This window comes from Pipistrellus kuhlii, unplaced genomic scaffold (genome assembly GCF_014108245.1).
Source record: "Pipistrellus kuhlii isolate mPipKuh1 unplaced genomic scaffold, mPipKuh1.p scaffold_m20_p_2, whole genome shotgun sequence".
Classification (NCBI taxonomy): Eukaryota; Metazoa; Chordata; class Mammalia; order Chiroptera; family Vespertilionidae; genus Pipistrellus; species Pipistrellus kuhlii.
The window spans coordinates 72,634,755-72,652,688 of NW_023425515.1; the positions used below are offsets into that span (position 1 = coordinate 72,634,755).

General features: G+C 38.2%; 1 protein-coding gene across 12 annotated transcripts in view; it reads right to left on the minus strand.

Annotated features, from left to right (window-relative positions):
• SENP7 (SUMO specific peptidase 7) overlaps window positions 1–17,934 on the minus strand; it is a 156,927-nt gene that overhangs the window by 22,169 nt on the left and 116,824 nt on the right. For all 12 annotated transcript variants that reach the window (XM_036445436.2, XM_045584037.1, XM_036445435.2 and 9 more), the window contains 3 exons: window positions 15,433–15,570; window positions 8,383–8,416; window positions 830–1,009 (listed from right to left, as the gene is read on the minus strand). In XM_036445436.2, the coding sequence (XP_036301329.1) occupies window positions 830–1,009; window positions 8,383–8,416; window positions 15,433–15,570 (352 nt within the window). The remainder of the gene's footprint in view (window positions 1–829; window positions 1,010–8,382; window positions 8,417–15,432; window positions 15,571–17,934) is intronic.

The following is a 17,934-nucleotide window of genomic DNA, read 5'->3' on the forward strand; positions in this document are numbered from 1 at the left end:
ACTCCAAAGGATATTGACCTCTGTATTTCCAGGACCTGGTGTTTAGGAGGTCTAGTAAATATTTGTTACTAGATGTATAAATAAATGAATGAATGGTAACAAAGCAATTAATTATTTTTCTCTACCCTCCTCCATATGTCAAATTTATTTTTAAAATGTTCCAAACACTTCCTTAAATATCATTTTCTTTTCTTTTTTTTTCCAATATCATTTTCTTTAATCATTTCAACAGTGGTCTCAAATGACATTCTCTTCCCCAATAATGATTATAAATGGCTAATTATATTTCTCCAACTTCTCTGCTATGCCATAATAAATCTTTCCAATTAATTTGAAATTAGGATAGCAAAATAACTAATTTTAAATATATATATAATGGGAGCATACAGAAAAGTACTCAATCCAGTTTTAGAGGAAGTATATATAAGTAACTGAGTTTCTCTTTAGAAACTAAAGAAAATGTTGAAGTTAAATACTTTTGTATTTTATGTAACTTTGTCCCTTATTAGCTCAGTCATAGTTCATTTTGAAATCAGGGCAAGAAACTCATAAGAAGGGTAGCAAAGATGGTAACTAACTAAAAGATAAGGTATTCCTTTTATTTCAGAAAATGATGTCATTTGATTAAGTGAAAAAAGTATCGCATCAGGAGAAATTATGTGAATAAATAAAATAATTTATCTTACATACTAAAACATAATTTTTTTAATTCAATGAACTTAATTTCAAATAAGTGAAATTACATCTTATTAAATTATTTTAGAAGAAAACTACTTATTTACAAGACTTATCATGTTATCCTGACACTCAGAAATAATTTTATACTCACATTGCTGGCTTAACATAGAGTTTTCTAATTGGGTCTGAATGTCCTGAAGATAATGTGATGAGACCCAGAGGAAAAGGATAGCAAGACTCCTTTTACTGTGATCATCATCCTTACTTTTCCATAAGCCAAACCTCTTTAAATGTGTGGTATCCACTAGCAATAAAACCTCATTCAAGGACACTAAAACAAATAAAATATAACAAATTAATAAGTTAATTTATTTAGGAATACAACACTTATACACTATATAAAAAACCTAACTGACCAAATGACCAAACAACCAATGACTGGTTGAATGGTCACTATGATGAGTACTGACCACCAGGAGGCAGACATTCAACGTCAGAGCTGCCCCTATTGGTCAGTACACTCCCATAGCGGGAGCACCACTCAGCACCAGAAGCAGGGCTCACGGCTGGCCACTGCAGCCCCGAGACTACAGCGAGCAGCAGCAAGCCTACCAAGCAGCGGTGACAGCGGCAGGCCAGCGGGGCTGGGATAAGCAGGAGCGGCAGGCGGCATTGGACTGAAGGATTTGGCCCATACCCACAGGATACCCTGAGGGACCCCACCGGTACACACCAGGCTTCTAGTATACTATATTTTCAAAAATAATTATTTTTCAAAAGCATAATTTACAGTGCACTGCACTGGACTTAGCTGAAATTCCCCAAACAATATTATTACATTAACAAATACCACATTACAGTTATAAAAGACCAAATAATTAAATGTAGCAATTTAGTCTCTCACACTACATGATCTCAGTTATATCCAGGAATGTAAAATATTAAATTTCCATAGCATAAAAAAAAACTTGTCCAGAGAGATTTCTTACTAAGAATTCCAATAGCACTAGCAAAATGGGAAGAAGAAAAGGAGGAAAAAAAAAGACTATCTTAGTAATGCAGAAAAGTAAGCATACTATAACTTAGAAAATTATGTATTTCTATCTTGGTTAATACTATCAACCAGGCCTCCAAATGCTATCATAAGCCAATTTATGCCTCTCTTTCTTCTCCCAAAACATCTGCAGTCTAATTCTATTATACAGATTAGCCACAATGAAAAGATTCTCAAGAAGAGTATATAAGAGCTTCTGAATGGTCTAAGATGATATTTCTTTATAAGTTCTTGAAGGTTTTACTTCTCACAACTTCTAGATAACCACTCTGAATTATCAATCTTCCTCCCTCTTGCTGTCCTAAAAAAAAAACCCCTCTGAGGACCCTTTTTTTAAATTCAAAGAAATATATAAATTGATATAACGAAGTCCCAAAGGTCATCTGATACAACTTTAAGAAAACAAGCAGCTAAACTAGGAATATAAGTATTAGCTAAGTAAGTATAAACACAGGATGGGTACTGACTTGAAATAAATTTCTTAGCACTCCTCCCCTCATCATCATTTAGAACCTTCCCACTCAGATGTAGTCCTTGGCCTCTGACATTGACATCACCAGAGAGCCTGCAGAAATACAGAAAATCAGGCCCCATCCTAGATCTACTGAATCAGAATTGTCAGTTTAACAAAAAAAAACAAACAGGTGATTCATATGAACATGAAAGTTTGAAAGCATCTTATCTAATAAAAAAGTAATATGCCAATTGACCATACCTCCACTACACCCACAAGCCACACCCACCAACCAGAGCAAGTATGCAAATTAACCCCAACCAAGATGGCTGCAGCCACAGAGAGCAGAAGGGAGGCTTGGGTTTCCCAGGCAATGGAGGAAGCCAAGCTTTCCACCTGCCATTACCAGCCTAAGCCTCCACTCCAGGCTACAAAGTTTCAATGACAGAAGGTAAGCAAATCCAAACAGAAATGGCGGCAGCCATGGAGCAAGCAGAAGGCTTGGCTCTGCTCCAAGCTACAAAGTTTCAATTGTAGAAGATACACAAATCCCAGATACCAGGGCCTCCACTTGGGTAGCCAGGGGGCGTGGCTGGCCTGCAAACCACCACAGGCCCTTCGCCCAGGCTGCCCCATGCCCCCAGGGAACCTCCACCCTGATCCAGGACACCCTTCAGGGCAAACCAGCTGGCCCCCACCCATGTACCAGGCCTCTATCCTATGTAATAAGAGTAATATGCAGATTGACCATCACTCCAACACACAAGATAGCTGCTCCCATGTGGTCAAAGACGGTTGCCCCCATGTGGAAACAAGATGGCCACCACAAAAAGGCCAGCAGGGAGGGCAGTTGGGAGGCACCAGGCAAGCAAGGGAGGGCAGTTGAAGGCTATCAGCCCTGCAGGGGAGGGCAGTTAGGGGTGACCAGGCCGGCAGAGGAGGGCAGTTAGGGGCAAACAGACTGGCAGGGGAGCAGTTAGACATAAATCAGGCTGGCATGGGAGTGGTGAGGGGGTGATCAGGCTAATATGCAGAAGCGGTTAGGGGCAATCAGGAAGGAAGGCAGGTGAGCAGTTGGGAGCCAGCAGTCCTGGATTGTGAGAAGGATGTCCGACTGCCTGTTTAGGCCCGATCCCTCGAGGGGTCCCAGATTGAAGAGAGTGCAGGCTGGGTTGAGGGACACCACCATACCCTCTCACCTGTACATGAATTTCATGCACCGGGCCTCAAGTTTTACAATAAGCATTCAAATACTTATTAACTAGTTATCTTAATGTTCCCTTGGCAGCCATTCTTTTTACTTTTTCTCCTAAGTTAACCCATTTTAAACATCTCTTTATTTCATATTTACTCCTTTCTTTCATTCTTTCCTTCCCTTATTCCATTTCTCCATGTATTTTTCTTGTTCCTTTCCTGCATTTCTTTCTATTTACCCCCTGGGCCTGTCTGCATGCATACCAGCCTATCTTTTCTCTCCTCTTATCCTGTCCCATCTTACCCTATCTCCCCTCTTCCCTTTACTATTTATTGGCTCCTTTCCATAGACTATCAATTACCTATCTATGGCTCTCTATATTTTATATTCCTACCTACCTAACCTTTGTATCTATCATTCATTCATCTTATATTTTACTGTAATATTTTAACTGACTTTTTAGATTTCTTTCCCCACTGTCCAAAATTGCACTTAATTTTCTTACTAGTTCCTCCTTTTCAAAGCCTGTCTCTCACGCTCACATTTTCTTTCCCTTCTTTTATGTTTTACTCTTCCCTACTGACTCATCGCTCTATTTAAACTTCTTTCCTCTCATGTCTGTCCTTTGTATCTTCCCCTTCCTTCTTTTATAGCCTTTTTCAATCTTTCCTCACTCCATTTTGTTCCCTGTCTTTTTCTTTCTCTATTCCTAGCCTGCCTGCCTTTTCTTCCCTGTTTCCTTCCTGATTTCATTCCTTCTTCCCTCTTTTCCTTCACTCTGTATCTCTCTCTCTCTCCCTTCTTCTCTCCCTCTCCCATTCCTTTCTTCCTCCTTCCCTCCTTCTTTATCTTTCTTCCTTTTTTTTTTTCTTTCTTTTTTTTACTGGTTCTTATTTTTTTTAATTGTTATTTTCATCTCTTTCCCTTTTGTTCTCTTCCTAATTACTTTGTATAGTCTTTCATATTGGCTTACACCTTTTAAAGTCCTCTCTCTTTCTCTCTCACTCTCTCTCTCCCTCTCTCTCTAGCTATCCTTCTTTACTTTACTGTATTTTTTAATACTGACTCAAATTTTTTTTCCAGCTTATCCTTTGTAATAAAAATCAGCCACCATAAGCATAATGAGCAGAATAACCAGAGACCAGAACCACCATGGCCCTTCTCTGGGCCCTGCCCCCAAGCAAGTGGTTAGGGGCAATCAGCAGGCAAGTGGTTAGGAGTGATCAAGTTGACTCCACCCCCAAGCAAACAGGAGCAATTAGGCAGGCAGGCAGAATGGTTAGGGGTGATCAGGTAGGCAGATTAGTAGTTAGGGGCAAACAGGTAGGCAGATGGCCCCTCACAGGGTTGCCCGCCCCCCCATCAAAGAAAGAGGGAGACCTAGACCAGCCAAGCCATTGCATACCAGCCTATCACCTGCAGAGGAAGGCCACCGGTGGCAGGGGAGGGGTGGGGCAGCGCTGCACAGATAGCAAGCAGTGGCAGCAGCGGGGGTAGGGCCAGTTGCCTGCAGCTGGGGGAATGAAAGCCCCGATATGCCCTGACCTCAGGCAAGGCCTAGGGACCCTCTCCGAGGGGTCCTGAATAGTGAGAGAGTGCAGGCCAGGCTGAGAGACCTCCCAAATGCATGAATTTTCATGCACCAGGTCTCTAGTTAAGATATAATTGACATATAACACTATGAGTTTAGGTATAAATCATGTTGATTTGATACTTATTTACTGCATTGCAATTACCCCCCTAATGTTAGCTAACACCACCATTACATCACATAATTACCACTTAATTTTTGTGCTGAGAGCATGTAAGATCTAATCTCTTAGCTACTTTCAAGTATATATACAGTATTATTAGCTATAATAACCAATCTGTATATTAGACCTCCATAACTTATTCATCTTTGAATTGAGTTTTTACTCTAACCAACATTTCCCCATTTCTCCCAGTCACCATCCCAGCCTCTGTCCTGGTAACCACCATTCTAATCTCTGTTTCTGTGAAGTCAGCTTTACTAGAGTTCATATAGAAGCAATATCATGCACTATTTAGTTTATCTCGCTTATCATAATACCTTCAAGGTCCATCCATGTTGCCCTTGTTTCTCATGGCTGAAAATTTGTGTGTGTGTGTGTGTGTGTGTGTGTGTACACACAATACATCTTTACCTATCCGTTGATAGACACTTTGAGTTTCCTATACTTTGCTACTGTGAATAATACTCCAATAAACACGGGGTTTACATATCTCTTTAAATACTGTTTGCATTTTCCTTGGATATATACCCAGAAGGATTATCGGATCATATGATAAAGTGCAGAGGTACAGAGGTGTGCGTGTGGAGAAGGCTGGCAACTAAGTACATAGCTGGCTTTTTCAATCCACAGGGAAACACAAGCTCCCAAATGCTCTGAACTCCAGTTCCAGGTCAGAACCTGGGAACCCAGACTCATACGAGAAGAAAATGGACTGTCTGGCAGCTGGCGGAACTAAAGGGCAGCTTTCTGTCAGTGTTATTTGCAGCAATTACAGAGGGACAATGAGACCTGGGGGCCTCTTAGGGCAGGGCTGATGGGAAGCATTGCTGTTTGCTCCGCCCTGAGACTCTGTCCTATCCAAGCTGTGCGCAGAGGCTTTTGTATATGAATGGCCTGGTCCTTTGAAATCTAAACTAAGGTGACCAGATCGTCCTGCTTTGGGCAGAAAGTCCCGATTTCTAACAATTTTTCCCACGCCCCTGCGGCATTTTAAAAAAGTCCAGATTTTTGGAAAGATTGGAAAGATTCTTTCCAAAAATCGGGACTTTTTTTAAAATGCTGTGGGACGTGGGAAAAATTGTTAAGAATCCGGACTGTCTCGCCAAAAGCGGGACGATCTGGCACCTTAACCTAAACTTACCTAACAAACTGCAGCTGGGTCAGGGAGACCAGAACAACCAAAAGAAGACCCAAGACCCCTTCAGCAGCTTCCATTGCTTCACAGCTGGGCCTCATCTGGGCACCTCCAAAACCCAAACAAAGAAGAGGAATCTGCAGATCTCTCCATAGCTCCTGCTGGGAGGCCTCAAGCAGAGGCTAAATTAGCACCTCCTTGGAGATCCAAGAGCCAGTGTAACCAGGGGTCAGAGTAGAACCATCCATATTACAACTCCTCAGATCCATAAGGAACAAACTCAGGGGGCAGACTCAGTGAGCACCAAAGCCCCACTGAAGCAAGTCTTGCCTCATAAGGGTGTCTCCAGCACAGAAGTTCTCCCATCATAGACACAGCTGATCCTCACAGCCAATTAGCCTGGAGGTCAATTCCTCCCAGTGATACCTAGAACAATCAAAGCTTAACTACAAGACTGTGCAGACAGCCCACAAAGGGGTGCACCAAGAGTGTCCACCTCAGGTAACTGGGGAGGCTGAACCACTGGGCCCTATAGGACACCTAGCACACAAAGCCACTCTATCAACTCAGGGAAGCAGCCAAAATGCAGAGACAAATAAACAGGTCACAAATGAAAGAAATGGAGAAAAGCAAAATACTGGATATAGAGTTCAAAACCACAGTTATAAGGTTTTTCAAGAATTTTCTATAAAAGGTCGATAAATTTAGTGAGATCCTTGAGGATATGAAAAAGGACCAACTAGAAATTAAGCATACACTGACTGAAATAAAAAATAATATACAGAGTTCCAACAAGAGACTAGAGGATCCCAAGAATCAAGTCAAAGATTTGAAATACAAAGAAGCAAAAAATACTCAACTGGAAAAGCAAAAACAAAAAATAATCCAAAAATATGAAGATAGTGTAAGGAGCCTCTGGTACCAACATTCAAATTATGGGGGTGCCAGAAGAAGAGAGATAGCAAGATACGGAAAACTATTTGAAAAAATAATGACCGAAAATTTCCCCCATCTGGTGAAAAAAACAGACTTACAAGTCCAGGAAGCACAGAGAACCCCAAACAAAAGGAATCCAAAGAGGACCACACCAAGACACATCATAATTAAAATGCCAAGAGAAAAGACAAAGAGAGAATATTAAAAGCAGCAAGAGAAAAACAGTTAATTACCTACAAGGGAGCAATATGATTGTCAGCTGATTTCTCAACAGAAACTATGCAGGCCAGAAGGGAGTGGCAAGAAATATTCAAAGTGATGAATAGCGAGAACCTACAACCAAGATTACTCTACCCAGCAAAAGCTATCATTCAGAATTGAAGGTCAGTTAAAGAGCTTCACAGATAAGAAAAAGCTAAAGGAGTTCATCGCTGCCAAACCAGTATTATATGAAATGCTGGAAGGTATTCTTTAAGAAGAGGAAGAAAAAGAAAAAGGTAAAGATTAAAATATTGAACAAATACATATCTATCAACAAATGAATCTAAAAATCAAGTGAATGAAAAATATGATGAGCAGAATAATCTGGTGAATATAATAAAATCAGGGGCATAGAAAAGGAGTGGGCTGACAATCTGTGGGTGGAAAGAAGAGTGGGGGGTGTGGGAAGAGACTGAACAAAAATCATTACACCTGTGGATGAGGATCATGGAAAGGAGGTAAATATAAGAGGTGGGGTGAGAATCGGGTGGAGGGGAGCTATGGGGGTAAAAAAGAGGAACAACTGTAATAATCTGAACAATAAAGATTTAATTTAAAAAAGAAAAATAAATAAATCAAAGCTAAAACAGAACAAAACAAAAAAAATCATTTCTGTTAAGCCTAAGAAATTATCATGAGTCCCTTAATATTACTTTAGTTGATGTCATTAAAACAATAGTATACTATTTTCAGTATTTTAAAAACATTTTAACTCCTTTTGAAGCTGCTAAAAAAAGAAAAGAAAAGAAAAAAAAGTGTTATGTTGAAAAACATTATTAACCTTGGTTATATTTAAATTCTATACCAAGGGAAAAAAGGAAAACTTGTTGCAGAAAGATTTCAGAATTTTTGCTGACCAATTATTTTATACTACAAATTACATTGAAAAGTGGTCATAAGACAATGATAGCTTACCTTGAAATGGGATCTTAACATACTTCGGCGTGAACTACAGGAAAAATACAAAAACTGAGTTACACTTAAAATGTTGCTGTTATTCAAATTTTCAAATTTTATTTTCAAAATTCAAACTCTATACTAAAAAAAGTACTCCAGCCTTTTTATCAATAAACCAAGAATGTTTCACTGTAAATACTTAGTTTTATGAAAATTTAAGAATCCTGAACAAGCATTATTTATAACTAGAGGCCCGATGCACAAAATTCGTGCAAGGGACTCGGCCCTTGCAGCCCTGGCTTCGTCCAGAAGATCATCCAGAGGACTATAGTTCTGTTTGATCTAATTAGCATATTAGCTCTTCATTAAATAGGATAGCCCAGATTTGGAAGCATCCCAAGTATCAAACAGCAGATGAATGGATAAAGAGCTCTGGTACACAATGGAATACTACTCAGCTATTTAAAAAAAAAAAAAAAAAAAAAAAAAAAAAAGGAAGGAAGGAAATTCTACCTTTTGCAACAACATGGATGGACCTGGAGAGTATTATGCTAAGTGAAATAAGCCAGTCAGAGAAAGACAAGTATCATATGATTTCACTTACTAGTATATGTAGAATCTAATCAACAAAAATAACTAACAAAAAATAAATAAAACAGACTCATAGATACAGAGAATAGAATGACAGCAGAAAGAGAAGAGGGGGTAGAGGACTTGGTAGAGGACTGAGTGAAAAAGGTGAAGGGATTAAACAAACAAATAAATACCTCACAGACAGATAACAGAGGAAAAGGGGGACGGGAGGGGAAAGGCAGGAGAGGTTAAAGGGAAATAAATGGTAATGGAAGACTTGACTTGGGTGAACACACAATATAGGGGATTATAGAATAATACCCCTGAAGCCTACATACAGAGATCCAACAGGAGACTAGAGGATCCCTATGAAAGTTCATGCAATGGAGTGGGGGATCCCTCATCCTGGCCTTTCCCTCTCACAGTCCAGGAGCCCTCAGGGGCAGGAAGCAATGAGGTGATCAAGGGAAGGCGATGCCCCATCACACCTCTGTTGCTGCCACTGCCTGCAGCGCAAGCCTTGGCCAGCCCTAGTTACCTGAGCCTTGAGTGGCCCTGGGTAGCTGGGAAGCTGCTATCCAAGGCTTCCCTATACCTCAGGCCAGCCCTGGGCACCTGAGCAGCTGACATCTGAGGATTGCCTGCGCCTCTGGCTGGCCCTGGGCAGCTGGGGAGCTGAGGGCAGGTCAGGCCACATAGTGTGCCTACCACCCACCCTCCCCCATGGAGCTGAAAGGACAGGGGGACTCCAGCTGAGCTGAGGAGACGGGGCACCACCATCCTGTGGCTATGGACACCACCATCTTTGTGATGGTGTGACAGTCAATTTGCATATTCCTTCTTCATTAGATAGGATGTCACCTTAATAAATTAAATAAAAAAGAACCCTGTGTAAATAATTTAAATCTCAATGTGTTCATTTTAAAAAGCGGGTAAAACTTAGTATATTTTTCAAAAATGTTTCCTGAATTTTTAAAGAATAAGACAATTCAAAAGAAACTGCCAAAAGATGTCACTGACTTGGTAAATAAGGTGTCACTGACTAGTAAATAAACCAATCACAAAACAGAGTGTAATTTTTGGCTTTGTTGACATTCCCAGCATTCATCTTTCCTTGTTCCATACAAATTCCCTTCCAACTAAGGACTCAGCAAGGTTCTTGCTCTTTCTGCTCCTTCTACCAGGACACTAATTTTCTCTAGGTACCTCATCTATATATCTGACCTCCTTAAACATTGCTTTTATGATAAACTTTCAAGGGTTGTATAGCACCTAAATCTTATATGTACCATCTAAAATAGGCTTGTGCTTTTACATTTGTTTTTCTATTAATGCCAAATGAATTCATGCTTATTTATTTATTCATTAGTTAAGTTTCGCTTCTGAGCAACAAATACATTTATAAAATTGTTGACCAAATCAAGGGTACAGTCTGTGAGCACAAAACAAAATCATGGTCTTGGTACATGGGTACCTAAATTAACTGTCAACAGAGTTCCAAATAAATAAGAAACAATGTTAAGTGAAATCTCAGATTTACTGTGACTCCATTACTTTTATCAATTTAAAAATTATTTCATATTGTAGTTTCACAAATATAAAATTCATATTTCATAGTGTAAGTTAGGCACTAATGCAAAATTCGAGCAAAATGGCACATGAATTAAAAGCTGATCTTTGGGTTCAAATCCTTCCTCTATTATCTCTACTAAAACAAATAACAAGTGATACTTAAGTAACTTATTAACTTCTCTCAGCTTTAGATAATTCCCTTAATCAAGGGGAACTATTATTATTAGATACTAGCATCCGATTAATAAGCACATTATCTAATTTAATTTAGTCATATTCAGCTTATTATTCTCACTTTCACACAACTGCTACATACAGGGTGTCCCCAAAAATATATACACACTTTAACAGCTGACAGCTGTTAAATGAAACTGAAATGTATTTTAATAAACACTCAATGTGTGTATTAATTACACTCAATGTGTGTATACACTTTTGGGAAACACCATGTATATTTGACATGTATTTTCCACTGCCAAATTCTTTCTGACATGTTTCACTGGGTCTTTAATCTCATAAAAAATATCTTAGCAAATGAAAATAACTGGTGATAGAAAATGAATATATAAGAGCAATGCTTTTAAAATTTGATAGTCATTACTACAAAATTATGAACTAGTAATAGTGCATCTATGTATCTTTGGCCTCTGCTTTCTATGTTATTCTCTCATTCTTTCACTGTAAGTATTCTTGTCCTATCAAACCTTTCATTTTGGCAAGAATTTGATACTCACTTATACAATTGTATGATGATTAAGCCATCATGTAACCTCTGAAAAGCAAAGCCCTATTCCTAGCAAAAATTTAATTTCCAGTTAAGAAAATGAGAAAAATAATCTTGTGAGAGGGGAAAAAAAATGATGTTTTTGTGGCAATAAGGTAAACCCAGTTCTCTGAAATCATTTCACATCTATCTAACTTAAGAAAAAAGGCTGAACATGAATGCTATTTTTATAACTTGTTACAATAGCCAATAGAGTTCTCTGAACATAACAGTACTTAATAAACATTTTCCTGCTATCAACAAAGTTGAGCCCTAAACACAAAATGTTCACATCTATTGCAGAATTCTCTACACTAGCGATTTTCAACTGATGTGCCATAAGAATTTTTAAAACATTCAATACTGACTATTTAGATCTCTTTTTCCTTTACATTGTCAAATTAAAAAATTACAATAGCCAGCACAATAGCCATGCAATGTGAATGCCCTATCTTGAACCATAAATATATATCAATATATATAAAAGGCTAAGCAACCATCTGACTGTCTGGCCATATGAGCATCCAGTAGGTACAATACGCACCAGGAGGCAGATGCTCAACGCAGGAGCTGCCAAGCTACAGCAACTTTGCAGAGTACCCTCTCGTTTTCCGGGACCCCTAAGGGGATGTCGGAGAGCCGGAATCGGTCTGATCTCTGGAGGCTAGGCCAAGGGACTCCACCTAACGGAGAGACCCCACTAACTCCACAGATGACCATCGAGCCACGGTGCCACCCCAGGTGCAACACCCAGGGAGGGACCAGCAGGAGTTGGGCTCTATGACATGTCTGTCTGTCTTGCTCAGTCCCGCCCCACTGGTCACCTTCTAATTTCCTTTCAATGTGCACCAATCCATGCACTGGAGCACTAGTGTTATCTGTATAATAAAAGCCTAAGTGACCATGAGGACGGAACAACTAGTCGCTATGATGCACACTGTCTACCATGGGGCAGACACTCAACACAGGAGCTGCCCTCTGATGGTCAGAGCGCTCCCACAGGGGGAGTAGCCACTCAGCCAGAAGCCAGGCTCACGATGGCAAGTGCTGTGGCAGGAGCCTCTCCCACCTCTGTGGCAGTGCTAAGGAGCAGCTAGCTGAGCAGTAAGGAGCCTCCTGCTAAGGAGCAGAGAGCCAAGCGGTAAGGAGGGAGCAGGTGGGAGGTAAGGAGTGAGCAGGTGGGCAGTAAGGAACGAGGGATCCTGGATTGCAAGAGGGATATCCCGGACTGCAAGAGGGTGGTGCATGTGGGCTGAGGGACCAACCCCCTCCAGCGTATGAATTTCATGCACTGGGCCTCTAGTATAATAGAATTGCATCTTATTGGTTATGTTGCATAAAAATGTTGTATCTGATTGGTTAATTATTGGAAATCCTTCTATTCCAATGTAGGCACCAATTTTTTTAAAAGTCACTTTGGAGCAAAAAGGGTAGATAATTACTACTATTATTTTTGTAAATCAATCAAAATTATACCTATTTTTTTTGTCAGCAAGGCAAAAAATTGTTTTTGATGTGCTGCATAATTTTAGTAATTAGTTTAGGTGTCATAAGATGAAAAAAGGTTGCGAGTCACTGCTCTACACTAAAAAAAGTAATAATAACTTCAATGTCCAATTATTTAAAAATGGCTCTCATTTATGTAATAGTTTACCATTATAGGCATTTTCTAGCTCAGCTAAAATGTATCATGAAAGTGAGAACAATATCTCCAGTGTCTGCAACAATATATACCCATTAAACATTTGGAAAATGACTGAATTTAATTCTCTAATATATTTACACCCTCCAAATAAATTATTTAATTTCTAAGTTACAGAGCATTGTGAACTTTGTCTAAAAAAGAACATATTATTAAATGTGTTTTGAGAACTCAAAGCTAAGACTTTTTAAATTTTTAACTTAATTATATTTTTGTAATTTTTAATTGTTTATGTTCTCTCCATTATAACATAGCTGTTTTATTTTTTAATTATTTTCAGTCTTTGCTCACATGCATATATTTTACCTGTATATATTTGCTTTGATTTACTAAACCACTTTCTTATCATCAGACATTTAAGTTGTCTACTTTAATTATAAGTGTTCCAAACAGATTTTTAAGACATATTTTATGACATTTATTGAATATTTACAGTCCCCTACTATTTGAAATAATAAAACACTGGGAGACCTGAAATGTCTAACAGTCAAGAATTAAGGACAAGGGAATCCAAGTATCTTAAAACAGGTATATTAATTACATTAGTTTAAGTATGGTGAGTTACAAAATAGAATGTATGTTTTAAAAATATATATCTAATATGAAGAATATAGAATGATATACAATTTAGAATCAGGGGCAGTTGTCTCTAGATAAACAAGATCATAGGTGTTTTTTTAATTATTTCTTTATTCATTTCTAGTTTTTTGGTTAGTTTTATTTTTTACCCATAACAAGCCCACCTGACTGTATAATAACAATTAAAACATTAATTAATAACAATCCACTGTTGAATATTTATATTTGATTTCCCTCTCCAGCATATCAATTATCATATATTGAATTTAAAATAAAAAAGTAAAATGCAGTGGAAGCAATAAAAAGTGGAGGGGGAAATGCCTTGAAGAAGAATTATAAAATCACCCCAAGTGTGTCTAAAACATTAATATCTGAAAACTAGTGACCAGGGAACACTGCTCTTGAGCTTTCAATCAAGGCGATTTTTAACTATATCACAAGCTATCATTATTTATAGTTCACAGGATATGTTGCATTTGTACAGAATGTTTACTCTGTTGGGATTAGGTTTTACCCCACACTGTCACCAAGTAAACATCTACTTTATGTCTTAAAGCATGCACTGTCTTCTCTGTGAAGTAGCCACTGATTCCTCCAGACAGATTCAGGTACTCATTCCCATATATAGCCTTTTTGTACATATTTTCATTGTACAATTTGCCATAATCTAAGTCTCTATTTATGTGTCTGTTGCTTCCATCCTATGGAATAAAAGGGTAATATGCAAATTGACCCTAATGGCAGAATGACCAGGAACGATACATACCGTATGCGCTATGATGCATACTAATCACCAGGGGGCAGACGCTCAACGCAGAAGCTGCCCTCGTGTGGTCAATGTGCTCCCACAGGGGGAGCTCTGCTCAACCACAAGCCAGGCTGACAGCAGCAGCAGCAGTGGCAGAAGCCTCTCCCGCCTCCTTGGCAGCACTAACGATGTCCGATTGCAACTTAAGGTCCACTCTCTGAAAGTGGACCTAGTCGAAGTCGGACATCCTCCAAGGGCTCCCTAGATACTTGAGAGATGTCTGACTGCCAGCTTAGGCCCAATCCCCCAGGAGTCCCAGACTATGAGGGCACAGGCTGGGCTGAGGAACCCCCCATCCCCTAAGTGCACAAATTTTCATGCACCAGGCCTCTAGTTATACTATAAATTCCTTGAAAGCAGAAGCCATGTCTTACCATTTTTATATTCCCTGCCCTATTTCTAACACAGTGAAACATAAATAAAACTTGTAGGAAAATACCTGAGTTATAATCCGATGTAGTCAATTCATCTTAACTAAAGTTTATAGGGCCTATTTAGATTTTAGCCATTTATGGAAGGATAAAAAATAAAAATAAAAGCATGGCTCTTTACCACAAGAAGCTTAAAGTCTAATTGAACAGTTCAGGCAAGAATATAAGCAATTATAAACACATAGAATAAATATTACAATAGCTATACAAACAAAGTGCTATAAGTAAAGGGAGAACTTAATTCTGATTAGAAAGAAGAAGTCACAAAAAGATTCATGGAAGAGGAAGTATTTCATATAAGCCTTAATGATATTCCTTATTTGCGCTCCCAACAACCTGAATAAAAATATAATTTATCACTAATTTTATAGCTCAGAAAATACTAATATGTAGTTTCTATACACGATTTTCATTAGAGTAGTCAAATCATAAATATAATTTTAGGACATTGCCTTGTGATTATAGGACTCCTCCTCCAATTAAAGACATGTCTCAAAGTATGTATGACAAATTTAAATTGTCCCATGTCAAATTATTCTCAGTTCTATTTTTACTTGCACTAAAAAAAGAGAAGATAATATAAAACTTTGTCTAACATCCAAAACTAAAAAAACAAAACAAAAAAACAAGATATACTTACTGTAACACAACCTTTAGAAGCTCCTTTTATTTTACCAATATAAACAGAAGTAAATATAAAATCCAGTTGTAGATCCATCTCATTACTAGGCATAATACAGGAAATGTTTTCCTTGGCAGGACATAATTCAGATGAAGCCTAACAAGGAATAAATTATAAAATTCTTATAACCTTAAGTATCATATAAATGTTGACAATGCTTTTCCAAAGTCAGATACTTCTTTAAATTACTATTAATGGAACTGGAAAATTTTTTACTGATCTTACTGTAAGGAAATATTACCTGGATTACTTTTCTTAAAAACTTCATGATTTACTTTGAGAAAATTATCCCAAATAGTCGAAACCTAAATTAATTCCAGGTCTAAGTTCTAAAAATTAGAACTGTATCAATCTTCCTCTATATCAAAGGCATGATTTCAAACTCAATATTCCCTTTATTCATTGTTAACTCAGTAGAAGTAAATTAAGATTTATATAGCGATTTTAAAATGAGTTTTTTAAATATACACTCTTGCCAAACTGGTTTGGCTCAGTGGATAGAGCATCGGCCTGCGGACTGAAAGTTCCCAGGTTCGATTCCGGTCAAGGGCATGTACCTTGGTTGCGGGCACATCCCCAGTGGGGGGTGTGCAAGAGGCAGCTGATCAATGATTCTTTCTCATCGATGTTTCTAACTCGCTATCCCTCTCTCTTCCTCTCTGTAAAAAAAAAAAAAATCAATAAAATATATTTTAAAAATAAATAAATAAATATACACTCTCTTTCATCCCCACAACCATTCCATAAAGTAGTTCTCTCTTTTTTTTTCACTTAAGTTAATAGCTGTTTGGATTGGTTAAGTGACTTGCCCAAGTGAAAAGCCGAGCTAAGAAAAATTCAAGTCTCTATCTCCAAGTCAAGGGTTATTTCAACCACATAAAATTGCTTCCAAAAATAAGTTGATACTCTTAGCTATAGAGAGTTTAGTGAGCAATAAAGGGATATAAGTACCTAAACACCATCAGTTTCATGAAATCTATGTTTCACTATATGATCTATGTGTAAGGATAGCCAACCAGTTGCTTAAAACTTCAAAAGTCATACCACGTCCACACAAACAACAGAACTCTGCTTTTAAATGACAGTAGATGACAAAGCAGTATCAGCAGTATTCACAACCTCTCCTGAATTCTACACTGTGCCTAAACGACTTTTTCAACTCCATGTTTGCCTTGACTTTGCACATTATCTTGCTTTAAGCCTAACATTACAAGTAACCAAATAAATTATCACTAGAGCAATTATGCATGTGTATTAACTCTCTACCTACCTACAGAATATATGATTAGTCCTCATCTAAAACTTACACAGTACTCATTTTTTTAATACATTTTTATTGATTTTTTACAGAGAGGAAGAGAGAGAGGTAGAGAGTTAAAAACATTAATTAAAGGGAAACATGGATCAGCTGCCTCCTGCACACCCCAATGGAGATGTGCCCACAACCAAGGTACATGCTCTTGACCGGAACTGAACCTGGGACCCTTCAGTCCGCAGGCCGATGCTCTATCCACTGAGCCAAACCGGTTAGGGCATTACTCATTATTTTTAACCCAGTTCATAATGACTGCTTAATGGAATGTTTTGTCATTCTTGTCTTTTATTGTTTACTATACTATTCTTATCCCCTAAGTAAAAAAGGGAATCAGTTGTATAAGACAGAATAGAAATAATTTACTATTGGGCATCACAGTCTGTAAAGACTAACTGCCTCCCAAAAATGAGCAATCCGTGTTTCTCATAACTTCACCTGAAACTGGAAACAAGAATGTGGAGGTGTTATGATTCTGCCTTATAGATGTTAGTAGGTCTCCACATTCTTTGCTATTTGACTGTGATCATATTCTGTCAGTTCTACATGAGATGTTATTTTAATTTTTATTTATTGATTGGTGAGAGAGAGAGAGAAAGATAGAGAGAAGAGAGGTTTGTTGTTCCACCTGTTTATGTATTAGTTGCTTGCTTCTTGTATGTGCCCTGACCAGGGATTGAACCCACAACCTTGGCGTATTAGGACGACACTCTAACCAATTGAGCTACCCAGCCAGGGCCTGTTATTTTCCTATAATATGATCTTTCATACTGCATTGTAAACTTATATGCTGCCACTGGAACTATAATTCATCTAGAAAAGGGATGGGGAACCATTTTTCTGCCAAGGGCCATTTGGATATTTATAACATAATTTGTAAGCCAAAATTAGCAACTTAAAAATTAGCCTGCTATATTTGGTCAAACCCTTAATGCCTTGGCAGGGCCAGACCAAATGATTTTGCTGGCCTTAGCCAGATGTTCCCTTCCCCTGATTCTAGAAGTTTGGACTCATTATCAGCAATGACACTGTTTTAATTACAAATACAACTCATCAAGTATGCTATTGCCCAATGGGCAAGAATGGTTATATTTTAACAAAAATTCAGAACACAGTTGCTGAGGTGATCTCTGTATAGAATTCTTAAT